The 26,340-nt window shown below is 33.9% G+C and overlaps 5 protein-coding genes and 1 pseudogene across 6 annotated transcripts in view; 4 read left to right on the top strand and 2 right to left on the bottom strand.

Moving 5' to 3' along the window:
* The first annotated feature begins 138 nt into the window (after positions 1-138).
* On the top strand, positions 139-1,510 carry Rpn11 (Regulatory particle non-ATPase 11). Its single transcript, XM_076415831.1, has 4 exons — positions 139-486; positions 547-647; positions 703-1,198; positions 1,259-1,510. Exons 1-4 carry the CDS (start codon positions 309-311, stop codon positions 1,417-1,419), a joined length of 936 nt encoding a protein of 311 aa, XP_076271946.1. The 5' UTR covers positions 139-308; the 3' UTR covers positions 1,420-1,510.
* Positions 1,511-1,743: 233 nt separating this feature from the next.
* On the top strand, positions 1,744-2,930 carry LOC143203674 (ribonuclease P protein subunit p20). Its single transcript, XM_076415928.1, has 3 exons — positions 1,744-1,989; positions 2,044-2,209; positions 2,261-2,930. Exons 1-3 carry the CDS (start codon positions 1,831-1,833, stop codon positions 2,416-2,418), a joined length of 483 nt encoding a protein of 160 aa, XP_076272043.1. The 5' UTR covers positions 1,744-1,830; the 3' UTR covers positions 2,419-2,930.
* Positions 2,931-3,211: 281 nt separating this feature from the next.
* Positions 3,212-26,340, top strand: part of Pino (protein pinocchio) — a 269,586-nt gene continuing 246,457 nt past the window's right edge. Inside the window, exons 1-2 of the mRNA XM_076415910.1 lie at positions 3,212-3,342; positions 3,623-3,755. Coding sequence (XP_076272025.1) covers positions 3,623-3,755 — 133 coding nt within the window. The 5' untranslated portion in view covers positions 3,212-3,342. The remainder of the gene's footprint in view (positions 3,343-3,622; positions 3,756-26,340) is intronic.
* Positions 4,029-25,315, bottom strand: LOC143203616 (regulator of microtubule dynamics protein 1). Of its 2 annotated transcripts, XM_076415854.1 has the most exons (6): positions 12,248-12,364; positions 12,028-12,181; positions 10,551-10,684; positions 6,751-6,900; positions 4,296-4,509; positions 4,029-4,238 (listed from the first exon to the last, which is right to left on the bottom strand). In XM_076415854.1, the coding sequence occupies exons 1-6, from the start codon at positions 12,255-12,257 to the stop codon at positions 4,076-4,078; spliced, it is 825 nt and encodes a 274-aa protein (XP_076271969.1). In that variant the 5' UTR covers positions 12,258-12,364; the 3' UTR covers positions 4,029-4,075. The 2 variants fall into 2 exon arrangements, with proteins under 2 accessions (XP_076271969.1, XP_076271958.1); XM_076415843.1 differs by lacking the exons at positions 12,028-12,181; positions 12,248-12,364 and adding an exon at positions 25,024-25,315.
* LOC143203639 (uncharacterized) lies at positions 14,314-17,374 on the top strand. The gene is made up of 2 exons (XM_076415891.1): positions 14,314-14,631; positions 16,607-17,374. The coding sequence occupies exons 1-2, from the start codon at positions 14,448-14,450 to the stop codon at positions 17,173-17,175; spliced, it is 753 nt and encodes a 250-aa protein (XP_076272006.1). The 5' UTR covers positions 14,314-14,447; the 3' UTR covers positions 17,176-17,374.
* LOC143203649 (uncharacterized) lies at positions 14,572-15,464 on the bottom strand (annotated as a pseudogene).

Genomic DNA, 26,340 nt, shown 5'->3' with positions numbered 1-26,340 from the left:
TTTTTTATACTTGATGAAAAAAATATATCGATATTTTTTAAAAATATCGAAAGCGATCTGTCGATTTTTTTAAAATACCGATATAGCGAGCTATCGATATTTCTTCGGTGGCCAACACCCTTAAAGTAAATTGTAAATGACAGAGAACATATGAAGCTAGATTTAAACGGCTTGTCAAAAATGTCATAGTTCATGATTTGCAAGTAATACACTAAACAAAAGTCACCGTTTGATCTCACCAAGTTTCTCACCGGCCGAATTGTTGTTTTGTTTGCGTATAAAAGAGAGTGTAATTGTTTATTTACGCAATGGATAGATTACTACGATTGGGAGGAGGAATGCCCGGCTTAAGCCAAGCACCACCTCCGAGTGATGCCCCAGTGGTTGATACAGCGGAACAGGTTTATATTTCTTCCTTAGCTCTTTTGAAAATGTTAAAACATGGTAGAGCTGGTGTTCCAATGGAGGTCATGGGTCTCATGTTAGGTAAAACGAATATCTTGAATTAATAACTTATTTTTAAGCCTAATTTTATTCATCTTTTAGGCGAATTTGTTGATGACTATACTGTTCGCGTAATAGATGTTTTTGCTATGCCACAAACAGGTACTGGTGTTAGTGTAGAAGCTGTAGATCCAGTGTTTCAAGTAAATAACATGATATATTGACTTGTATGTGTAAGTTATTTGGTGGTTATTTTAGGCAAAAATGTTGGACATGTTGCGTCAAACAGGTCGTCCTGAAATGGTAGTTGGCTGGTATCACTCTCATCCGGGATTTGGTTGCTGGCTTTCAGGAGTCGATATTAACACCCAACAATCTTTCGAAGCACTATCAGAAAGAGCTGTAGCAGTTGTGGTTGATCCAATTCAATCAGTTAAAGGCAAAGTGGTCATTGATGCTTTTAGATTAATTAATCCAAATATGATGGTTTTGGGGCAAGAGCCCAGGCAAACCACATCAAATTTGGGACATTTGCAAAAACCATCTGTGCAAGCTTTAATACATGGGTTAAATAGACATTACTATTCCATAAGTATAAATTATAGGAAAAATGAATTAGAGCAAAAAATGCTTCTTAATTTGCATAAAAAATCATGGATGGATGGTCTAACCTTGGCAGATTATTCAGAAAATTGTACAACCAATGAGAAAACTGTTGCGGATATGTTAGAATTAGCTAAAAATTACAACAAAGGTATATAGGTTACTTTAATATAGTTTTTAATTATATTCAATTATCTAAATTGTATTATAGCTCTTGAAGAAGAAGAAAAGATGACCCCAGAGCAATTAGCTATTAAAAATGTAGGGAAACAAGACCCGAAACGCCATTTGGAAGAAAAGGTTGATGTACTGATGACAAATAACATAGTGCAGTGCCTTGGGGCTATGTTGGATACCGTTGTATTTAAATAACAAAATACAAATTATGTTACTGTGTGAATTCATTTTTTTAAGTATTTAATTGTACTTTTTTGTGAAATTAAATTACTTCATTTCTAATAAATATTTCTATTATTTTTATTATATAATTTTAGTAAGATTCCTTAAATTCAAATTAAATGATTTAAACTATTTATATGATGATGGAAGTGATACTCTTACTTACCGAAGTACAAGTGGTTTTTTAACTTTTTAAATAATATCAAAATAGATTGTTTGTTACAAAATAAAATCTGATTTTTTTGAATAAGTATTTTATGCCGCTAACAAAAAAAATGACAATCTGAACAGCTAGAACGAAATTGTACCTAACCTAAAGATTTTGAATATATCATCGAATATAGGCAAGGTGTTTCAAACAAGTTTTAATTTATTTGCAATGTGATGGCAGAAAAACCTTCAAATAGAAATCATACAAATCAGCAAAAACCACGACGACAAGATAGAAAATCGAGTGAAACTCACACATTCCGTAAAAGGCGACCAGAGAAACCTGAAATTGGCAAAAACATCATTTATGTAAACACTAAGACTAGTACTAAGGTAAAAACGTATTGAGCAAGTATAATAGCAACACTAACTTGATTATACATATAGGGCTTGTTAGAGAAGTGTTTGAAATTAATCAAGAACGATGAGGAAGAAATTGTAATTTATTGTTTGGGAGCTGCAATACAGCGTGGGATCTTATTAGCTCTTCAGATAACTGAAAAGCATATATCCTACCAAATTGATACAAATACATTTTCAACTACTTTAATTGGTAACATTGGTGAACATTATTGAGCAAGATTTACACAATGTTTATTTTTAGATGACTTGGAACCAGCTGTGGATGATGTTGATTATGAAATTCAAAAACGATTTAATTCTGCATTAAGAATCAGAGTGTTTAAGACGGATTTGCTAGAATCAGCAAAGAAAGTACAGGTTTCAACAGGTCCCTTACAAGCCGAGGCCACAACTGAATAATCATGTATTTTACAATAGAGGAAATGGTGAAGTGGCTTGGACTTTCTGTGTTTGAAATATGGATTAATTTAATATCAATTTTAGTTTTTACGGTACTGTTAGTTCTTAAATATGATCCCGAAATTGAACTATATAATAATGATTGGTGGATCATATTCTCTCCCTTATTCACAGGTGATGCCTTAAATGCATACTTTTGTATTATAGTTTACATAAGAATGTTTATGGAGACCACATTTCGATATTGCACAATAAGATTAATATGGTCTGCGACATTTTTAACATTGATTTTTGTTTTTAAGTTTCTGCTTTGTAAAAAACTGTTAGGGCAAATATCATTAGACTATTCTGAAGTTCTTGCTCCGGTTTACATTTTACTCCAATTTATAGCTGTAAGAGCATGCCAACAAAGTTAATCACATCATTTCTAAATAGTGGAATATATATTTTATTTAAAACTTTAATAAATATTACTACTTTTAATCTCAAAATATATCAATTTTTAACATTGAGTCAATAATTTTTATTTATTTTCGCAATTATCTAAAATAATAAAATAAAAGTATCCTCTGAAGAACTTTTTTTATTGTGGCGAATGTGCTTGGATACCTTGAAATTACAGGAGAAAAACCGGGTACAACGCTCCCTTTTCATTCCCTTGACCCCGTCATTTACCATCTTTGTCAGATTCCAGTTATTTAGCAAAAAGAACAACAGCTGATTTGGATTCTGAATATTTTATCCTTGTCTGATTCGCGAAAACTACCTTCTATTCCACACAGTTTCTTACATTCACTGAGAATACCGAATATAGCGATCTTTTTTTGTCAGCTGTTGGAATGTTTGTCGTTGCCGTGTTGTGTAAATTTTGTATGTAAGAACTTTTATTGTTTTTAACTGAAAGGGCCGTTGAATTGATACAAGGTGAGTTTGGGATTATTAACATTTTTGGTAGATTTGGTAATTGCTATTCAGGGTATTAAATAGATTAAAGGAAATTTAATATTTTATATAGAGGTTAGGCTGTTACTTTTGTTTTTGTTTTTATCTTTTTCAAAATAAACAACTTGGTATTTATATTTTAGCACTAATTGTTAGATAGTTTAATATGATATTATAGAAATTCAGTTAATGTTCAGGATCTGCAATTTTTTTTTATTTCAACAAATATATTTATTAGTGCATTATTATAATAATTTTACAGATGATGCGCGTTCACAGCAACACGAATCTAGAGCATCTAGATGGTTTTACAGAATTTGAGGATCATATCGCATTTGACTCCGACGATCCAGACTTCGATAACAGCTCGTCATTGCACGATATGTTTTTTAATAGTAAGTCTAGTTTTTAATAGCAACATCTAGTTTCCAATATTATTCTTAATAAAAAAAATAGCTGTTACGTAGCGCAGCATAATTGTGTCAGTATTACAGCAGAGCATGAGAATTAATTGATTTATTGGCTGCATTTAAATATGTATTTCAATAAATAATAAGAATTGAAATACTGTTACACCACTAGTTTTAAAAGTTGACGCTTGCAATATTGTAATAAAGATATTGAGGTCGATTCATTTTAATTTTGACATACTTTAATAACAACTGAACTACGGGTGTCTAAAATTGTTTATTGCTAGAATTAAGTTGGTTGAGTATTAAGAAGTAAATCCAAAGTTATGGTAACTTTCATAGAGCAAGTCTTTCCCTAAGTCATACTTTTCTAATTTGGCCAAGAGTCGTTTTGCATTTGTTGAGCAACATTTATCACAGTCACTGTGGGTTGGTAAATTAATGGCCATGTTAAGGTAATATTTTGCCCTGTAATTGAAGATTTTTAATTAGTGGTGTTACCTTTAATTTAATTTTATAGCAAACCTGTAATATTGGCCTAGATGTATACAAGCACAGCCTAGTAAGAACACATTCGGCAGGTAGGTCCTGGGTAGAAGTTCCTCGGCCTTATTCAAATATTTATATGCTTCCTCAAAGTTAGATTTAGGAGGTTCCTCGAAAAAATACCGTGCCAACAATCTTTGGAACCATGTCAAATTTGCCATTTCATAATGCCATTTTCCTAGCATATGCTGAACTAGATTACATGAAAAGAAAATGTATATTAAATAGTTATTTTTAAAGAGATTATTTTGTGAATGATTAATCACAGTGAAGCCAATTAAAAGGGTTTTAGGCAGCATAATGTTTAATAGGAAATCCTTGTTATCCTCATTTGTTTTTTTATCATAATGTAGTGCAGTAGTTCTTAAAGTGAAATCACCAGGATTTCGTGATTTTTTAATTTTTGCTGGGTTCACACAACGCTGTCTGATAGAATTCACAAAAAGTACAGATGCAGTTAGTCTATCAATATTACTTATATTTCTGAGATTTCTTTGGTACGCCGAAGACGCTTTGGTATAATCATAAAATTTACTGGTAGAAATGTAGTTGATGCATATAGCCACCAGTTGGAAACAGTTGTAAGAAAAATAAAGGGCACCAAACCTTGTGAAAAGACCTTGAAAAATAAATAAAAAATGAGAGTATTGAATTTTAATAGACAGTGTATGTTCTTATTTGAAATACAGAGTCTTTGATTTATAATTAATTGATATACAGTTTCATAAAATAAAACGGATTTCTTGAATATTCCTTTAGCTTAAAAGTTTGTATTAGGAACTTTTGACTTATTAGTCTCTCGGTATTATCTCAACGTAAAACACCGTCGTGGAAATGTGGGTTGCATACCATTTTCGATAACAATCCACTTTGTGATTAGTCGATCGATAAAGTGCATAGAGGAAAAAATTATAACCTGTCTGGCGTGGGGTTAGTTGAACATGCAACGAAAATTATAAAACGTTTCTCTAACCTTGAAACATAAATAATCAGTTTACTGCTTTTGTTTGCAACGGCAAAATGGTGGCTTTGTTTTCTCGCACCAATAAAACTATTTCGTTAATCTTTCGATTTTACGAGCGATTGTTTATCATGAAGCGCTGAAAATCGTATTGGTTATCTAAAAAACATTTAATATTGCCTGGTTGTTTTTTTATTGTTCTATTGTTTATTTTTATTCGTCTTACTTGATAGATAGTGCGCTGATGATTTATTGACTGTAAAAGTCAATGATAATCAATTTTGCCAGTTATACAACATAGTAAAGCGTTTTGTATTTTTCGGAAAAAATTAGAACACGAGTTAAATTCTACATTTTATAGGCAAGTTAAAAATCCGCTAAGATAGGGAAAATTTCTTTTACTTCTTTCAATTATTAATACCAGACAGAATAAAGGCTTTTTTCATTTTTAGTTTATATAAGGCAATATAAATATTAGTCCCTTCGATGTTTGTTTTGATAATAAGCTATTATTAGGAATAGAAACGCATTTAATCGTGAAGCGACAGTGATAAATATTTATTTTCTTGTATAGTAATGCAGTTCTTTTACCAACAAAAGCGCAGTGTAATGACTATTAATAACACATCTTAATGTGTGTACAATTTGTTATAATTAGAAACAGCTTTAATAAATGATAATTTGACGTTATGAATTGTTAACTTGAAAGACGAATGACACTTGGCAACTTTATCTGTTAATAGTCGTTTGATAACTTTGACATTTGGACGTTTAGGCATTTGACAACTGCGCAAAGTGGCAATAAAATAACAAAATGTATATTACACTTTTAACATATGTTAATTTTGGCATTTCCTAGTTTAGGCTTTTAACTGTTTTGGAAAAAGATGATGACTTGACATATATATGTATTTTATAAATAGAATATTAAGATATTAATATTTGTCGATATTTAATGATATATGACGATTGGTATTTCGACTGGTAGAAAATGAAAACATTTGAAAGATGATCGAAATAACGTTAGGTAACGTAAAATATAACAACTATAACAAATTATATATGAATTGTTATATGACAAGTTACATGACAACTTGGATCTTTAAACATTTTATCATATGATAGCTTTAACAGACGGTAGTATATTATATTATATTATAGTATGACGTTTCGTTGACTTCATTTTGACGTTCATTTTGATGTTTGACAATTTTTTTGATTATTTTGACACGTCACATGACACATATTTTATTAGTTGGGATTACTATATTATATAGTCCGTTCAGTAAAACAGTCAAATCACGTCATCTAAATTTATGTTTTTTTTTCGTCGCAACGAATTTTACATTTTTACAAACTGGATTTGGCCGTATATTCGACGTCATTTGTGGCTGTTTTATGGGAATGACTATAAATATTTAATAAATCATCATTATTAAAACGTATTGGTTGTTTTATTTTTTGAAAGCGTACTTGTAAAGTCCTTTGGGTTTGTTTGACAGGCTAATTTAAGGTGATCTCTTACTTCTGGATATCCTATCACTTTAGATTCTAAACTGTCCATTCCATTTCTGGCATTTAGAATGATCGCCAACCATTTGTGGTAGTATGGTTTACCTTCACCTACAAGAAAAGGTTTTTTCTATTTGTTTAAAATAATTTTGATGTATAATTGTGATATGAAGTCTAGGCTTATATAAAAGGGCTTCTATTTTTGCACAAAGATTGGGTTTATATAACACGTTATCTGTTATAAAAATGCCGAAAAAGAACGCAAAAGTGAAAGTAAAAGTGCATAATGAATACTATTCTCGATTGTCTATATCGAAAATCCATTTCCGAATTGTTAACAATAACTTTTTAATTATCGCACCCAGACTAATTCTCGTTCATCAAATTCCTTGTTACACCTTACCCATTTACGATTGCTCTTTTGTAGAACAACGAAATCCTCAGGGGGTCAATAAACCTTGTAATAAAAACTGCGATCGATTAACCGAAGCTATTATATTTCGCGGATATCTCGACTTTAGTTCACTTGTTTCGGTCCAAATCGGAGTACGTCTGTAACTAATACAATGTTTATTTTTGCTAGAACGTAGACTAGTGGAACTTTGTTGTCTAGTTTGGGCAGGTACGCTGGTTGGAATGGTTCCCAATGTTATTTTAAAACGTTTTGCTATTCGATGGATTTGTTTGGTCTTGAGTTGGCCAAGTGATACGATGCATCTATTTTAAGGGGGCGTTGTAGACCGGAAAATTGAAACAATCGATTTTTTTTTCATATTATTTTTCATCTTTGTGTTAGGCCCATACATTTTATTCAAAGTATTATCCATCGATAGCCGCTACTTTTTGCCATCTTTCAGACAATTTACGGATTCGATCTCGAAAGAATGATGTATCTTTATAGGATGTCAACGAATCGACCCATTTCATTTTTAGTATCTTCATAAGAAGTGAAGCGCTGGTCATAGAGCTTATGATTTAACAAGTAATTATCAGAAGGAGCGAGGTCTGGAGTGTACGGTGGGTGGGGTGGCACTTGTCATTTTAATGTTAAGTATGTTTTCACCTGTTTTTTAATATATGGGCGGGCATTGTCACGCTGAAGAAAACATTGTTGTGTATTTGTCAGTTTTTCGAGCAGTGCTCAGCTAAAACGCATCACTTGTAGAATATAGTGATCCTTATCGATAGTTTCCAGAGTTGCTTCGAGAAATATGGAAGTGAACTAAGCTCGGAAGTAGACAAATATTACTCGCTATGGAAAGAAACTCGGAGATTTAAAAGACCAATTATTAGATTACCGCCTATTAAAAATGATCAAAATGAATGGGATCGACGCAACGATGAAAAAGCTTAACTATTCGCAGAACATTCAGCTAACTTAATTCAACCGAATGATATAGAATCTACAATAAATATAAATACTGTTTATCGGCCCAAATTTATTAATTTATTATTAATAAATTATTATTATTAATTTATTTCTCCAAATGGCTCCTGGAATTGATGATGAACCATGTTCCGAAATGTCTTAAGGTTGCTCGAATAATTATTCTTAAAAAACCTGACAAACCAGCAGAACAGGTTGGATCTTACAGGCCTATTTCATTGTTACCTGCGATATTAAAATTATTCGAGAAGCTGCTGTTAAAACGCATTAAACCATTTATAGAAATACCAGATTTCCAGTCTGGATTTCGGAATCACCATTCGACAATCGACCAAGTGCACAGAGTAACAGCGTTTGTTGAACAGGCATTCGAAGAAAAGAAATATTGCCCTGCAATATTCCTGGATGTCTCACAAGCTTTTGACCGTGTATGGCATTTGGGATTAATCTACAAAATGAGCAAATTGCTACCGCAGAATTACTGTCCACTGTTGGAATCATATCTTTTCGAAAGAAAATTTACAGTCTCACATGAAGGGGCATTTTCAACACTTAAACCTATTTCGGCTGGAGTTCCACAAGGTAGTGTCTTGGGACCACTTCATATCTACTCTATACTGCTGATATCCCAACAACATTACTTGAAATATTTGCTGACGACACAGTTATAATGGCAAAAATGTACCTCTGTCTAAAGCTATAGAACAAATACAAGTAGTGGTCAACAAGAAGAGATAATTTTGCGTTGCCGAGAATTGACAAAACTTAAATATATCACTTAACGGGTGCCCGATTCCTCAAGCAGAATTAAACTGGAAACATATTTTAGACAAAAAGCAGAGGAAATTAAACTCAAAGTCAAGCAACTGTATTGTTTAGTCGGAAGATACTCTCAACTTGATCTAAAATCAAAGAGATTGGTTTATCAGTCAATCATAAGGCCTATTTGGACCTAACAGGTCACTTGAAAAGTCCTCCTCGGCCTGACATATAGATGGCGCTACTAGAATTAAATCTATATGTACTTTAGTTAGCCCTAACCCTCAAAAGATGCGTGTATAAATTTAACAGCTGTCGGATTATTAGATTGTGAATTATAACATTTTGAGTGAAGTTACTTTTGTTATTGTGAAAAAAAAATGGATAAAAAGGAATTTCGCGTGTTGATAAAATATTGCTTTTTGAATGGAAAAATAGAGTTGAAGCTTCCGGACATTGCCCCAGAAAAATCAACCATCAAGGATTGGTATGCTTGAATTTAGACGTGATGAAATGAGCGCCGAAGACGGTGAACGCAGTGAACGTGTACATCATATCATTCACGAATATTTCGGTATAAGTAAGCGCTGTGCAAAGTGGGTGCCGCGCGAGCTCACTTTTGACCAAAAACAACGAGTTGATGATTCGGAGCAGTGTTTGAAGATGATCAAGCGTAATAAACCCGAGTTTTTGCGTCGATATGTGACAATGGATGAAACATTGCTCTATCATTTCACTCCGAAACTCAATCGACAGTCATCCGAGTTGACTGCATACGATGAACCCTCTCCAAAGCGTGGAAAAACGCAACAGTCAGCTGGCAAGGTTATGGCGGCTGTATTTGGGATGCGCATGGAATATTTTTAATTCACTACGTTGAAAAAGGAAGGATTATCAACAGCGACTATTACATAGCGTTATTGGACCCTTTGAAGGGCGAAATCGCCGAAAAACTATCGCATTTGAAAAAAAGTGCTGCTTCACCAAGACAATGCACCGTGTCAAAAATCCATGAAATTCTTGCAATTCCTTCGATTTGCTTCCTAATCCATCGTGTTCCCCAGATCTGGCCCTCAGCGACTATTTCCTGTTCTCGAATCTCAAAAGAATGCTCGCTGGGAAGAAATTTTCATCGAATGAAGAGGTGATCGTCGAAACTGAGGCCTATTTTGAAGTACAGAACAAATCGTACTACAAAAATGGTATCGAAAAGTTGGAGGGTCGCTATAATCAGTGTATCACCCTTGAAGGGAATTATGTTGAACAAAAAAAAACTAATTTTGCCAAAAAAGTATCTTTTACTATGGTAGGCCGGGGACTTTTAAATTGACCTGTTTAGAATATAGCTGGACATATCTTTTTACTTTCATGGGCTTTTTCAATCACATCTGTTATTCTACGTGTACCTGATACTATTAAAAATAACCACGAATTGACCTTTGATGTCAAGCAGGTTTATTTATTCTTTAATTTATTCTTCTCAGCGCACCACTATTTATTTTCCGTCCAATACAAAACCGATTAATAAAAAAATAAACCGTTCCGGCCAAGTCGTTTATTCCGATCAAGAGGTCTGTCGGTGCTAGACGAATAAGAGATAAATTATGTTAATTACCTACTGGAGCGGCGTTCATTAGGATTTCGTAACTTTCCTGGATCATGGCTTTACGCACGTCTTCCGATAGTTCCGGATTGAGAGAGAGGTTGTACAAGGCCTTCACCGCTCTCCATATTGCCCCGATTTCTCGACTGAAATAGATTCGGTTTAAATAGAATTATTAAAGAGTGGTATTTGAAAATCTACATGAACAGTTCGAAGTTGCCTTATTAACCGATTTCAAAAAAGGAGGCGGTTCTATAGTCTATTCAAAGTTTTTTTTGGTAATGCCTCGTGAATATTTGTGACGTCGAAACATTGCAATGTTGCCGCATCAATTCTGAGTTTTAGTTCAGTTTGGCTTTGACATATAAAAAAATTCTAATCTAAATAAAATAATTGAACAAAAATGTTATCAAATATAATTTATTTTAACATTATATACATCTAATAGTACATCTAATACATATATTATCGAAGGACTTAAAACTACAATTAAGAACACATGTAAAATAATTTGTAGGTTAGATTTGTTTTGTTTACATTGAACTCTTTTCCACACCACCCATGAGGTAGAGTCTCTAGGCGTGTTTTTTTATGCAGTGGTATCCATCTAATTAACAATTGTATATCTGAGAAACGTATTTTGCTTTCATTCGAAAGCATATTTACCTTTTTACGTTTAGTTTTTGTTTCCTTCGAGGGTGTGTTTAGTTGTCAAGTAATTTGGTATCACTATATATTTTATTTCTTCTGCTACTCTCTGTATACACCATTCTTGATCAAATTAATCACTGAATTCTGTCTAATGCATTTACCATTTCTACAAAACAGTTAGTATTCATTCTCTCCTCATACGTTTGTGGCGACCGCCACGACCCTTTAGGCCACCACCAATTCACCATCAACAACTACAAAGGTTGGCAACGCCGGTGGATTGGTACCATGCAGTTCCAGGGTATAAAAGACCATCAGGACGACGTCTCGCTCTCTTTTCTTATCACCGTCCCCCTGTAACAGTACCACTTCCACAGCGCTACCGTACTTCCTCTACTTAACCTAATATCCTGTCAATTCTCCTATCGACCACATGTATCAATCGTAAGTTAAAATAAACAACTTTGATTCAACCAGTGTTTTTAGTTCCCGTGCAAATTCCTTCCAAAAATAGTAGTGAGTGTTCTGACAAATTATCGCAGCGGCAGCCACACATTTCGACCGACCGACCGACCCGACGAACATTCCTACACGTTCTAACCTAATGCTCATGTTTAATTTTGAACAATTGCAATCATATCTGTGCACATCAATCTTACACGCCCTACACTACCATTTTCTACAGTTATATTCAATTAATTATGTGCATACCTTTAGTTGTTTCCACTCTCATCCCTCAGGAAATTCCAGCATTATCACATATCCTGAAATTTTCCTTCAGTCACTTTTACTTTCCCACTCACTGTCCAATTCAATCACTAAACTGTTAATTTCTAACCTGTCTAAAACATGTTCACAATTCCACCATTTATCAATTACTTCCGCTGTATGTCTTATTGAGTTCATCCAAACCGAAGGTGTTCTGGTTGACAATGCTTCCTTCCACATATCCAAACAGTTTTTGATGGAATCCTTCTCGACCAGCCATATATCTGCAATTAATTAGTAATAAATATAATGAGCAACAAAACCTAATCGAATGCTATTGTAACTTTTACCTTTTTCCATCAATTTTTGTTGTCTTTACACTTTTTTTGTCACTGTCTTACCGAGAGTGCCACAATGAACCATTTTGAAATTTTCAAGTATCATGAAGATACACAAATTCAAATAGTTTATCTTCCTTGGTCTTATTTTGTGCCTTAAAAATTGAATTCTTTTTAAGGTAATATCTGGGTATTCCATTAAATCTCTCCGAGGGTTATGTATACACCATTTAAACCCTATAAGAGTGTATGAAAGGGTGTCTTAGATCCTTCAAAAAGCTTTTATATATATACTTTCCAGACAGACAATTTTCTTTAAAATAATTTTATTAAATTATGTTTATATCGATAAAATAGTTTGTGTACTTACCGTTCCTATACATTTCGTATATTTGGTCTCGAATAGAGCCAATATCAAGATGGTCAAGGTTCGCCACCCACTTTGTATGTTAAGACGGGTTTTCTTAGGTGAATTTAACGTATTATTCTTCATTTTCTAAGCGATGTTATTTAGAGTGCCCACACTAATATTTACCACGGCAGCCATGCCCTAAAAAACATTTTCAATAAAATTGTAGGGACTTATATTATTCAATATTATCAATAATTACCCCTCTAACTGAATTTACCGACAAAAGGTGGCTTCAGTTATCTCATTCCTTTTCGAAATAGCCTATTAAAGCCGCAGTCAATTTGTGACCCTGTATATCTATTGTTTTCGGCATTTTCAAACAAAGTAATATGATATATTACCCAGCGACTTAAAATTTATTAAAATAATCAAAGGCCTAGAATGATGTTTGCCGCTTTAGAACCTGTAGTAATTATAACTAATATTTTGAGGAATTTTGCGTACATCTGACAATCGGACGGGGACAAGCTGTCAGACGTATACAAAATTCTTGAAAGCAATAGTGAACAGAGGTTTTAATTCTTACCTATAAATTATTGTGGCCGTATAATTAACCGTAGTTTTTAAATATACTATAATGATAAAATAAATTATATTTAACTAGCGATCCACCCCGGCTTCGCACGGGTGCAATGCTGATACTAAATTAAATACACTACAGAAAAAATATGAACGTTGTATATAAAAACATAGCGGCCCGCTCCGACTTTGCACGGGCATAAAATATATATGCCTATGTCACTCAATGAAAACATGATTAAAATCGATCCAGTATTTTTGGTTCATTCATTACTGCCCTTGGCCTGCACGCATTAAATTTGGAGTAAAACAATTCCTCTTCCCCTATACTTACTATGAAGATTTCCTGCTATCTTTGGAATATCTAAATTCATACAATTTTTATTACATTACACATTTTTAAACGCAAATTTTAAATTTGTAATATCTCCGAAAATATTTGTTTAATTTACATTCTGTAAGGAACCATATTGATCTATATTAATTGCACACTGTATTTAAGGTACTTAATTCGATAACGATTAATGCCGTATTGCTTAAAATAGCTTCGTAAATAAGCCATTTTCTCACGTAAAAAGTAAACAATAAAAATGGTTAATGTGGCTTATCCCTAAAAGATAAACATATACCATCGCGGACTTTTTTGTAGACCTTTTTATGGTGTACAATACTGTAGTACATTAATTTGATCTAACTCGTAGGGTTAGGCAGCGTTTTTGCTAATTGCTAAATAAGCCTAAAAAATAGGTTAATTTACGACATCACGTTAGAAACCTCTAAAATTAGCAATGTTGCCTTAGTATATTATGCATGTATTATACATATAAACCCTCCTCTTGAATCACTCTATCTATTGAAAAAAACCGCATCAAAATCCGTTGCGTAGTTTTAAAGATTTAAGCGCACATAGGGATATAGGGACATAAAAGGCGACTTTGTTTTATACTATGTAGTGATAAAATTTTTGTTCAATTATTTTACTTAGATTAGAATTTTTTTGTATGTCAAAGCCAAGTTGAACTAAAACTCAGAGTTAATGCGGCAACACTGTAATGTTTCGACGTCACAAATATCCATCACGCATTACTAAAAACACTTTGAATAGACTATATATGGGACCAGACTAATGAAAATGATAAAAATAAAATACGGCGCCGTGTCGATGTCGTGCCGGTGCCGTGTCGGTGCCGGCAGATGTGAAAGCGCCCGTCGCCGAGCAGGGTCGACTAGTGTCGATGCCGATGTTGTGTGCAGACGTATTTTTAAGGTTAAAAGAGGAAAATGTCTGGCTTTAAATATGATATTGTCACACTAATTGAATTAGTAGAATCAAAGCCTTGTATATGGGACAAGACTAATGAAAATAATAAAAACAAAATACTTAGACAAAAAAGCTGGCAAGATATATTTGAATATTTAGTGGATGGATATTACCAATTATCCCAAGGGGAAAAGAAAAAAACAGGTAAGTGCTATTATTTTTTTATTTAACACAATTTATATCTTTGATAGCTGCCAGGGTAATCCTCCATGTTCACTAACAAAATAATTTGCAAAACACGTGCGCATTCCGTGTCCTGTTCTGTTAGTTGACTTCGTTTTAAAATGTGGTAGGTTTCGTAATTGAAAACCAGAAGATATAATCAAATCTTCCGGGCGATATCCATCTCTTTTTCGTATTATATTATGTAATACAATACCCGCTTTTACAATGTTTTTTGAAAAACATTTAGAAACATTTATTGCTCTGTGAGATATTCTCCATCTGTTGTTTGGAATTCCGAATACGCATTCCATATATCTACGAGCTCTATGTAATCTGTAGTTGAAAACACGTTTCAAACAGGCTGGATTTCTGGTGTCAATGGTCTTGCTTCAGGTACGTCTAGTTTATAGTTCATTAGTCTTCTCAACAACTCGGTATTTTGAAGAATAGAGGAATCACAATCTTTCCCGTATCCTATATCCATGAATATAAAACGTTAATCGGCATCAGCTATTGCCATAAGCACTATGGAGTAATGTTTCTTGTAATTGAAATTCATCAAACCTGCATGTGGAAAGTTTTCGATTCGAATGTGTTTCCCATCGATAGCTCCAAGGCACATAGGAAGATTGGCCTTACGTTGGAATTCACTGGAAATTTCTCTCCAATCCTCTTCTTTCATATCTTTGAGATAAATGGATCGGAACTCCTCCCATATTTGGCCGCATACAAAGTTTATATTTGTGCTTAAAGTAGATATCCCAATTCTATAATTATACGAGGGTCACTATTTATATTTCGGGAATAGAAAAAAAAATAAATAGTTAAGCTGTGAATATATTTTTATTGTTTTTCAAAGTACTCGCCATAATGTTCTATTCCGAATGAGGTATCTTCAAAACATAATTTTTGAACGCTTCAATTGTTTCTTCGGGCGATGAAACTCGTTGACCACGCAGTTTGTCCTTCACGGATGGGAACAAAAAGAAGTCATTGGGTGACAAATCAGGGCTGTCGTTTGTTTTCCTTATTTCGCCGAAGACTTCTGGCATCAAATGGTTGTGTACCAATCAGAATTTACCGTTCTACGATTCTCTAGAGGCACTGTTGCAATATGACCAGTTTTCCCGAAGAAACAGGCCACCATTTTCTTTGAAGTGCTTCGTGCACGAACAACTTTTGTTGGATTTGGTTAATCTTGGAACACCCATACAGTCGACTGTTGCTTACTCTCGGGCTCATACTAATATATCCATGATTCGTCACCTGTCACGGTTTTATAAACGTCTTTCGAAGCACCGCGATTGAATTTCTTAAGCATTTCTTTGCACCAATCGACACGAGCCTTTTTTTGAGCGATTGTCAAATTGTGTGGGATCCAACGCGAACACAACTTTCGCACAGCTAAGTGTTCATGTAAAATCGCATATATGCTGGTGGAACTAATGCTTGGGGATGCCTTAATCTCACAATAGGTGACATGACGATCTTGCTTAATTATTTCGCACACAGCATCGATGTTTTCTGCCACAACAGCCGATTTTGAACGATCTTTACGAAACTCGTCGGACAGCGAACTACGACCACGATTGAATTCACTAAACCAGCGACACACGGTGGTTTTTGGTGGACCTTCATCGCCAAAAGTCAAATTAAGTTGATTGATGCACTTTTGTTGTGATAATCCGCGTCGAAAATTGTAAAAAAATAATCGCACGAAAATGTTCACGATTCAGTTTCATTTTCTTTCGAGACGAAACTTTCAACTAAATTTAAAATAAACAAATACCGTCCGTGCGAAAAAATGTTAGATGGACTCACATGACAACAGTGTTGCCAATTCCCGAAATATAAATAGCGACCTCGTAGTGCAATTTTGTTAGTGAGCAACCCGTAGCTAAATATCTAGAAAAAAAAACTTCATTCAGATAATTTGTTTTTTTTTCTTCCGCAGGAGAGGTTATTATGGCTAAATGGTCTAATATAAGAGATTCATTTTTGAGATCTTTAAGAACGAAAAGTGGCCAAGCAGCAAAAAAGAAATATATATACAGCGACTATCTCCAGTTTTTATTGAAAGTAGCCAATAAGGATGACACAGAAAGCAATTTTAGTCAGGTTGCAACAGAAGACGACAGCATTAAACTTGAGGAGTTGACAGAGCCAGAGATATCTTTGAAGTATCCATCTAAATCAGCGTCGCTGTTTCACTCCGAGCCATCAACATCTACATCAACTCCATCAACATCTAGATCAAGTTCAAATAAACATCGTCCAAAGTCAAAAAGGCAGTCAGATGATATAGAGCGAGAAATGCCATCAGAACCAAAAAAAGGAAAACAGTCAGATGAAGCATGTCCAGGAAAACATCCTCGATCCGATCAAGAAATATTACTTTTGTCCTTTCTTCCGTATTTACGAGACATGTGTGAAACAGAACTGATGGACTTTCAAATGGAAGTCCTATCAACCGTAAAAAATATTAAACAAAGACGTGTTTCAAATCCACGACCTTCTTCTTAGCAGCAAGTCAATGTTCCTCCGCCTTCACCTGCGATGAGCCATTCAGATTCTTACCGAAGTTCGCCTCCTCCTTCGAATCAGATAGAACACCAGTAACAAGCACAGCATTCTCAAAGATTTTTGCCAACTTATGCAGGGCAAAATAGGCATCAATAACTGTTTAATGAAACTATGGAATAAACATTACTTTTTACTTTTCTTTTTGTGATCTCATTTCATCCTAAGTTTCTATTTATTTTGGATAAATCTGAATTGCAAATATATATTAAAATAAAATAAGAGTTTCTAATAGATAATAGTAAAAATGTTACCACTAGCATTTCTTCTGGAGGAATGCATTAATTATATTTTCTAATATTTAATCAAACGTATTTTTGCTAATTCGAAAATAGTTAAAAACTTTGCCTGGGTCATTAGCCAATTTTTCAAATAAGGTATAATACGAACCTCCTAAATATCTTACTCTGATAATTGGATGAATCCATAACTCTCTTTGCTTATTTGTTTTTTTGCATCTCAAATATAACAAATGTAGTAAGTACAATTTGTTCTTAACTCCCATCATGACCCTATAAACGATATCGTGTCGGCAAGTATGAAAGCACTAGTATGATCTGTCCCGTCGGTATCGTGCCGGCACATGTGAAAACGCCCATTGTCAAAGAAAGTTCGAAGACAATGAATGATCAAGACTTATTGGACGAAAACCCAGTTCGAAACGTTTTCAGATTTTCATTCCTGTTTCTAGAAGTTTACATGTGACTGGAAAGATAACAGGTCAATTGAAAAGTCCCCGGCCTACCATAGTTAAACAAATTTTTTTGGCAAAATTAGTTTTTATATTCAACATAATTCCCTTCAAGGGTGATCTACTAATTATAGCGACCCTCCAACTTTTTGATACCATTTTTGTAGTACAATTTGTTCTTTACTTCAAAATAGGCCTCGGTTTCGGCGATCAGCTCTTCATTCGACGAAAATTTCTTCCCAACGAGCATTCTTTAGAGATCTGAGAACAGGAAATAGTCGTTGGGGGGCAGATATGGAGAATCATCGTATTCTCCAGGATGGATGGATTTTTGCCATCGCTTTCACTGACTTGTTACACGGTGCATTGTCTTGGTGGTCAAACGGTCCAATAACGCTATGCAATAGTCGCTATTGATGGTCCTTCCTTTTTCACGGTAGTCAAATGAAAATTATTCAATGCGCATCCCAAAATACGGACGCCATAAACTTGCCAGCCGACTGTTTTCCCACGCTTTGGAGGGAGGGGGTTCATCGTGTGCCCTCAAACACTGCTCCGAATTATCAACTCGTCGTTGTATTTGGTCAAAAGTGAGCTCGCGCGGCACCCACTTTGCACAAAGCATTCTCATACCCAAATATTCGTATATATGATGTACGCGTTCAGTTGATATCTTTAGAGTGTCTGCTACTCACTCAATTTCAATTTACGGTCATTCAAAATCATTTTGTGGATTTTCAATTTGTGGATTTTTCTCTACAATCAGTGTATCACTTGTGATGGGAATTATCACTACATAGTATAAAACAAAGTCGCCTTTTCTGTCCCTATATCCCTATGTGCGCTTAAATCTTTAAAACTACGCAACGGATTTTGATGCGGTTTTTTTCAATAGATAGAGTGATTCAAGAGGAAGGTTTATATGTATAATACATGCATAATATACTAAGGCAACATTGCTAATTTTAGAGGTTTCTAACGTGATGTCGTAAATTAACCTATTTTTTTAGGCTTATTTAGCAATTAGCAAAAACGCTGCCTAACCCTACGAGTTAGATCAAATTAATGTACTACAGTATTGTACACCATAAAAAGGTCTACAAAAAAGTCCGCGATGGTATATGTTTATCTTTTAGGGATAACCCACATTAACCATTTTTATTGTTTACTTTTTACGTGAGAAAATGGCTTATTTACGAAGCTATTTTAAGCAATACGGCATTAATCCTTATCGAATTAAGTACCTTAAATACAGTGTGCAATTAATATAAATCAATATGGTTCCTTACAGCATGTAAATTAAACAAATATTTTCGGAGATATTACAAATTTAAAATTTGCGTTTAAAAATGTGTAATGTAATAAAAATTGTATGAATTTAGATATTCCAAAGATAGCAGGAAATCTTCATAGTAAGTATAGGGGAAGAGGAATTGTTTTACTCCAAATTTAATGCGTGCCGGCCAAGGGCAGTAATGAATGAACCAAAAATACTGGATCGATTTTAATCATGTTTTCATTGAGTGACATAGGCATATATATTTTATGCCCGTGCAAAGTCGGAGCGGGCCGCTATGTTTTTATATATAACGTTCATATTTTTTCTGTAGTGTATTTAATTTAGTATCAGCATTGCACCCGTGCGAAGCCGGGGCGGGTCGCTAGTGTTGAATAAAAAAACTAATTTCAATTGACTTGTTATCTTCTAGCATTTTAAACTTTCTTCGACTTAAAAAAATCCATTTACGTTACATCTAAGATTATTCATTAAACTATTCATAAACTAAATTAGTGTTTCCAATAAAATTGAATTGTTGTAGGTTGTGATTAACATGGTTTTTTTTTCTGGTGGATGTTACAATAAAAAAAATAGATTTAATAGACATTTGGTTAGACACTTCAAAATATCATCGAAAACAGTCGGTTTATGAAAAAATATTGATACTTCTTAATGTTGAAGAATCATCAAAACCTTTGAAAACTAAAATAATGAATAGTAGTAATGGTTTTGTGTTAAGAATGGCCACTAAATATGAAGTAATCGGGTTCAGTATAGAATATCTTATTCAATATTATATTATCAATATTTAATCAATATCTTGACAGCAAACCTTACCCATTACACAATTTTTTTATAACATCTTTATTGGATACGCTTAGTACAATCTTAATTTACAATTAATTTATTACTACTTTTCCTATGTACTTGGATTAATTAACAAGCAAGACGAGTGTGAGAAAATACATCAGTATGTATTCCTCAATTATAAAATTACAATTATTTATTAATTATTAACTTATAGCTATAGTTTACACTAATAGTACACACTAAATGTTCACACAAGTTCGTATGGTTTTGTTCGTTTCAATCTCCTGACATCCTGCGCGCTGTCCAGCAGTTGTATTGCTTCCACGTTAGTATGATTTAGTAATCTTCTTTCGTGTTTCAAGGCGAAATCCTGGACAACTTTGCAAATCCATTTGTTTTCCAGGGCATCGTGCAATTTTTCATTAGTTACATAGCGATAGGCATTGGTAATCAATCGAAGAACCTTGTTTTGACAGCGCTGTATGTCTAACTGATTTGAATTTTTAGTGCAACCCCATATTTGCATTGACCCCATAGGTCCAAATTGGCTTTATAATTGTACCCATTACACAATTAAGACAATTTTTTAAACTTGTAATTGGAAAAATATGTATTTTTTTCTTGAAAACTCTTTGAAAATACAGATATTTTTAAACTTCTTTAAAAAACAAAACACCAAGAAAAGCTTTTGTGATGGGTGCGCCCTCTAGCGAACATTATACAAACTACAAATAAATTCCCGGTTTTTCTTTTGGTCGATTTAGATACATTAATTTTTTTCTTTATAATTTAGACACCCTGTATATTACGTAAGAAATCCTAAATATATTTTAGTATATTGTTAGATCATGCATTAAATTATTTAAAACCGTTTACAGAATTAAAATTGGCGCTTTTATTTTTAAAATATCGAATTTTGCCCTTATACTGTATACGACGCTTATACGCATACCAAAATATATAGAAATCAGTTGAAAATACTCAAAACAGTCATTTTATTGAGACCTGTGTTATCAGAGTTCAACCAAACTTTGGTATCAAATAAACTAATTATCTGATAAACATTGTAACACATTCACTGCAGTGTAATAGCAACTTTCATTACTACTACTGTCATAACAACGACGCTTGCCGATTCCTATCTAGCCCGATTGTCTGAGGATAAAAACAAACGATTGGAAAACAAGGAAGCTCCGAGGCATCGCATCTAAGAATAATATTTAAGGTAATAACACCGAATCTTCGAATCAGATCGAACGTTAACCACATCTGGTTCGTGATTAATCGTGTTACACAAACAAATCCGATGATGCCGAGAGAATTGGCAAATTAATTAGATGGGTAACAAGTCGAGAAGAGTGTATATGTATATCTTAAATTTGCGTAACTCGGTCGGTTTGCAAGATGCGGAGAGAACACAGCGTTACCGATTCGAAAATAGAAATTTAAAAGTGCATTTCGAAAGTAAATGCGGCTGTTCTACATTTCTAAAACTGTAATAACGACTTAAAAAAGCAACTGTGTTAAAATGTTCTTTTATTTCTGCGTCGGTATACCATATAACCAGACCTCAGCAAAATACATGCTTTACTTTAATTAAAATACAACTTTCAACATACCATATCTCATGTAACACGTCAATTGAAAAGTCCCCGGCCTACCATAGTAAAACACATTTTTTTCGGCAAAATTTGTTTTTTTTATTCAACATAATTCCCTTCAAGGGTGATACACTGATTGTAGCGACCCTCCAACTTCTCGATACCATTTTTGTAGCACGATTTGTCCTTTGCTTCAAAATAGACCTGAATTTCGGCGGTCACATCCTCTTCATTCGGCGAGAATTTCTTCCCAGCGAGCATTCTTTTGAGATCTGAGAACAGGAAATAGTCGCTGGGGGCCACATCTGGAGAATACGGTGGATGAGGAAGCTATTCGAAGCCCAATTCTGGATTTTTGCCATCGCTTTCACTGACTTGTGACACGGCGCTTTGCCTCGGTGAAGCAGCACTTCCTTTTTGTTCAAATGCGGCCGTTGTTCGGCGATTTTGTCCTTCAAACGGTCCAATAACGCTATGTAATAGTCGCTGTTGATGGTCCTTCCTTTTTCATGGCAGTCAATGAAAATTATTCCATGCGCATCCCAAAGTACAGACGCCATAACCTTGCCAGCCGACTGTTGCGTTTTCCCATGATTTTGAGCGGATTTATCGTGTGCAGTCCACTCGTCGACTGTCGATTGGACTTCGGAGTGAAATGATGGAGCCATGTTTCATCCATTGTCACGTATCGACGCAAAAACTCAATCTTCAAACACTGCTCCGTATCATCAACTTGTCGTTGTTTTTGGTCAAAGGTGAGCTCGCGCCGCACCCACTTTGCACACAGCTTTCTTATATCCAAATATTCGTGAATGATATGATGGACACGTTCAGTTGATATCTTTAGAGTGTCTGATATTCATTCAATTTCAATTTACGGTCATTCAAAATCATTTTATGAATTTTTATTTTCGTGGGTAACAACCTCTTTTGGGCGTTCATTGTGTTCACCGTCTTCGGTGCTTATTTGACCACGTCTAAAGTTAGCATACCAATCCTTGATGGTTGATTTTCTTGGGTCAATGTCCGGAAACTCGGCATCAAGCTAAGTTTTTGCTTCAACTGTATTTTTTCCCTTCAAAAAGCAATATTTTATCAACACGCGAAATTCCTTTTTATCCATGTTTTTTCACTATAACAAAAGTTGTTCCACTCAAAATGCTATAATTCATAAACTAATGATCCGACAGCTCGTATTCCATCGCTTGTCCTCGTAATCGTTCACAAATTACAACTCGGCCCATATTCAGTTTCTCTTTTTGAGTTTCTGTTCGGTCTTAGTCCAAAAACTTATGATTCAGCATCTTCAAATGTTTTTGGTCTGCTAGAATATTTCTTGCCTTGAACGGTATAAATCACCATATTTGAATTGTCAAATTCGAAAAATCAAAAGGATGATTTTCAGCGTTTTTTTTTGCGAAACAAAAAAGTAGTGTCCGTAAATGCATGTTTTCAAATACAAAACTCGATATTTCCAAATAATTATAAATATCTAACGTTGTTTTTATGGCTTAGCGTAACTTGTGTACTGTTAAGGTTAATGTCAGTAAAACATAACGCCATAATCATTACCTAGGGCTAGTGAAATCAGAAACAGAACCCGAAAAGTAATTACGGACACATTTGGTATATTCATCAACTCAACCTGATATTTTCATAATATTTTTATCCTTTTCTAGAATTTTTATCTATGATATTGCGATTCCGTGACGAAAAAGCGATGTAGGTCTGACAGCGAACGAATCACCGATCGATTTTCGCATCTCTTCAGCGTTTGAAACCGCGGAGAACCGTTATTTTATATAGAAAATGTCAAAGCCATCGAATTTAGCAGTCAGATTAGGGCGATTAACGGTTGAAATCCCTTATTTACATTAATACTTCGCATTTTAACCAATAGGTATCGTTGATCAAAATATATGCAAATACCTATCGACTTTCTAATATCTAATTTATAAATATGTAATTCTCGAATCTGACTGATATATTTCTTTAAATAAACTTCTTTATCTTTTGTGGGTTATTACATGTCAATCACACTGATAAGTATTAAATGTAGATATAAAGAGGCATTTATATTTTATTTTTAATCTTAATTTCCTTTAAAACCATTATCTAGCTCTTTTATCAAGTTTTATTTTTTACTCAATCGAAGCCAGGACGGACATATGGATGTTTTCGATACTGTCTGATTATTATATGTTGGAACGTCAAGGCAATCTAATAATAAACGGTTTACACTATTTTTGATTAGATTTATTAAGTTGTAAAAATAACTGTTTTAAAAAAGTGTTTTAATCTTGTTAAAATGCTTGCTCCATGATTTTGATATAGTTACACCACCACGAGGTCATTGTAATGATAGACTCTATAATAAATTATAGAGCGTAATATTAAAACCTGTAAATGTCCGTAGACAAATTGCACATGAACTGCAAATATCTGTTAAGTAAATATAAAGCTATAAGATGACAGGTCAATTGAAAAGTCCCAGGCTTGACACATAGATGGCGCTACTCCAATTATAAATATAAATAATGATGATAAAAACGAGTTTCGTTTGTTGATAAAATATTGCTCTTTGAAAGGAAAAAATAAAGTTGAAGCAAACACTTGGCCTGATGTCGAGTTTCCGGACACTGCCCCAGGAAAATCAACCATCACGGATTGGTATGCTAAATTTAGACGTGGTGAAAAGTGTACCGAAGACGGTGAACGCAGTGGACGCCCAAAGGAGGTTGTTACCGCCGAAAATATTAAAAAAATCCCCAAAATGATTTTGAATGGCCGTAAATTGAAATTGAGTGAAATAGCAGACACTCTAAAGATATCAACTGAACATGTGAACATCATTTACGAATATTTGGGTATGAGAAAGCTCTGTGCAATATGGGTGCTGCGCGAGCTGACTTTTGACCAAAGACAATGACGAGTTGATGATTCGGAGCAATGTTTGAAGGTGATTAAGCGTATTAAACCCCAGTTTTTGCGTCGATATGTGACAATGGATAAAACCTGAAGAGGAGCGATGTAGCGACCGCTACAACCCTTTAAGCCACCACGCATCACCCACATGAAGTCAAACGTTGGCAACGCTGAGAGATTGGTACCATGCGTTTCCCGTGCGAATTTCTTCTACAAAAGTAGTGAGTGTTCGGACAAACAATCGTATCGACAGCCACACATTCTAACCGATCGACCAGATGAACATTCCTACACATGTAATTTAAAGCTAGTAAATCTTTCAAAATATACGTTTAATTTTTTATTTCCAATTCGAATCATTTTACGTAATAGCGTTCCTAGATCCCTACTCCTAAATCATCTACCACTCCTGGCGTGTTTATCCCGACGGTATAAATCTTTCAAGCGTCCTCCCGCCTGACGTAAACGTACCGAGATATATCTACCTGTATTTCAGCCTGTTTAACATCTCGTACACTTTCATAAACTCTTCGTTTTTGAGATTATCGTCGGCCTCTTCCAATATTTTCGGCAGCGGTCGGTATCGCCAATACTGCACTATTTTGTCCTCCAATCCGTTGTTTGGTATTAGGTTCCATAAGTAATCGACTAGGGATATGCTGAGCAGAAACCTGACTGGAATTTTGTAAGAACCCTGGTTTGTAAGTTGCCTAATTAAGTTCACTAGTGCAACACGAAGAGTCATAGTCTGCTACTTAGTAAACTTTCAAAAGATATATGACGTTTCGGTGACGTTTGCATGAAAACATGTCAATGTGTAGATCATAGAGTAATATATAGTGTTAACTTAATACAAATAATACGTCATTTCGCCGAATTTCATTGGTTAGTTTGAATTATATATATATATATATATATATATATATATATATATATATATATATATTATAAATATATATATATTTATAATAATATATAATATATATATATATATATATATATATATATATATATATATATATATATATATATATAATGAAATATAAATATATAAATAAATAACGATTAAATGTAGATATAAAAATGGCTGCAATCTAATTGATACACATCTCGTGGCAAATATAATCAAAATTGTTTATAACACCATTTCCCTACTGCACATTTTCTTTAGTGCTATCAATTGAAATAACATGTATTAAAGTTTCTATCTCTTTGTTCCCTCATACTGAAAGCAGAGCAGTACAGCTGAAAGTCTGTGTTTGAGCATTTTACTTACTTGTTCAACACAAACATGTAATGTATCAAGTTATAATTGTTTTTACAATGTTATTGCGAAAACTATGGAACGGATAATTAAAACAGTTAAATCGTTTGATATACGTCAGAATGGAGAAAACATAACAAAAAGTAATACATTAAAGATGAGGAACAAATATTTAAAATGTATGATATATATAATAATTGTTGTTGTGCTATTATTATGGTAAAATCGAGAGGTTAAATAGACAGCTTAAGCATTCATTATTAACAGTGTAATAAAACAGGAATCATAATTTTCTGTCTATAAAATCAAGCTCATCTTGTTGATCTACAAATTTTATTATATTATTTTGTATTAATGTATTTTATTAACATCCTTGTTGAAAAGGTGATCTCTGTTAAGAAGCCTTAAGCCAAAATATTAATTATAAGTATCTTGATCAATATACATTTCTGTCAAGTAAATGAACTCTTTCAAAATAATTATGTTTTTAATTGATGGCACACTACAAACAACTTTTTAAAGGGTAACAAAATCTTTT

This window comes from Rhynchophorus ferrugineus, unplaced genomic scaffold (genome assembly GCF_030347505.1).
Source record: "Rhynchophorus ferrugineus isolate W39M unplaced genomic scaffold, kcgeb_rfMv2 rfM1, whole genome shotgun sequence".
NCBI classification, from domain to species: domain Eukaryota; kingdom Metazoa; phylum Arthropoda; class Insecta; order Coleoptera; family Curculionidae; genus Rhynchophorus; species Rhynchophorus ferrugineus.
The sequence above is the reverse complement of the archived record's forward strand: the minus strand, read 5'-3'. Positions and strand labels throughout refer to the sequence as shown.

What these genes read in the sequence shown, in the direction of transcription:
- LOC143203639 (XM_076415891.1), top strand. Translation starts at nt 14,448, where the DNA reads ATGTCTGGCTTTAAATATGATATTGTCACACTAATTGAATTAGTAGAA. An exon ending in AGGGGAAAAGAAAAAAACAG is followed by an intron (nt 14,632 to 16,606) that starts GTAAGTGCTATT and finishes TTTCTTCCGCAG; the next exon opens with GAGAGGTTATTATGGCTAAA.
- LOC143203616 (XM_076415843.1), bottom strand. Translation starts at nt 25,283, where the DNA reads ATGACTCTTCGTGTTGCACTAGTGAACTTAATTAGGCAACTTACAAAC. An exon ending in AATGAACGCCGCTCCAGTAG is followed by an intron (nt 6,901 to 10,550) that starts GTAATTAACATA and finishes CTTTTCTTGTAG; the next exon opens with GTGAAGGTAAACCATACTAC. An exon ending in AAACCCAAAGGACTTTACAA is followed by an intron (nt 4,510 to 6,750) that starts GTACGCTTTCAA and finishes CATGTAATCTAG; the next exon opens with TTCAGCATATGCTAGGAAAA.
- Rpn11 (XM_076415831.1), top strand. Translation starts at nt 309, where the DNA reads ATGGATAGATTACTACGATTGGGAGGAGGAATGCCCGGCTTAAGCCAA. An exon ending in CTGTAGATCCAGTGTTTCAA is followed by an intron (nt 648 to 702) that starts GTAAATAACATG and finishes TGGTTATTTTAG; the next exon opens with GCAAAAATGTTGGACATGTT. An exon ending in AGCTAAAAATTACAACAAAG is followed by an intron (nt 1,199 to 1,258) that starts GTATATAGGTTA and finishes ATTGTATTATAG; the next exon opens with CTCTTGAAGAAGAAGAAAAG.
- LOC143203674 (XM_076415928.1), top strand. Translation starts at nt 1,831, where the DNA reads ATGGCAGAAAAACCTTCAAATAGAAATCATACAAATCAGCAAAAACCA. An exon ending in ACACTAAGACTAGTACTAAG is followed by an intron (nt 1,990 to 2,043) that starts GTAAAAACGTAT and finishes TTATACATATAG; the next exon opens with GGCTTGTTAGAGAAGTGTTT. An exon ending in ATTTTCAACTACTTTAATTG is followed by an intron (nt 2,210 to 2,260) that starts GTAACATTGGTG and finishes GTTTATTTTTAG; the next exon opens with ATGACTTGGAACCAGCTGTG.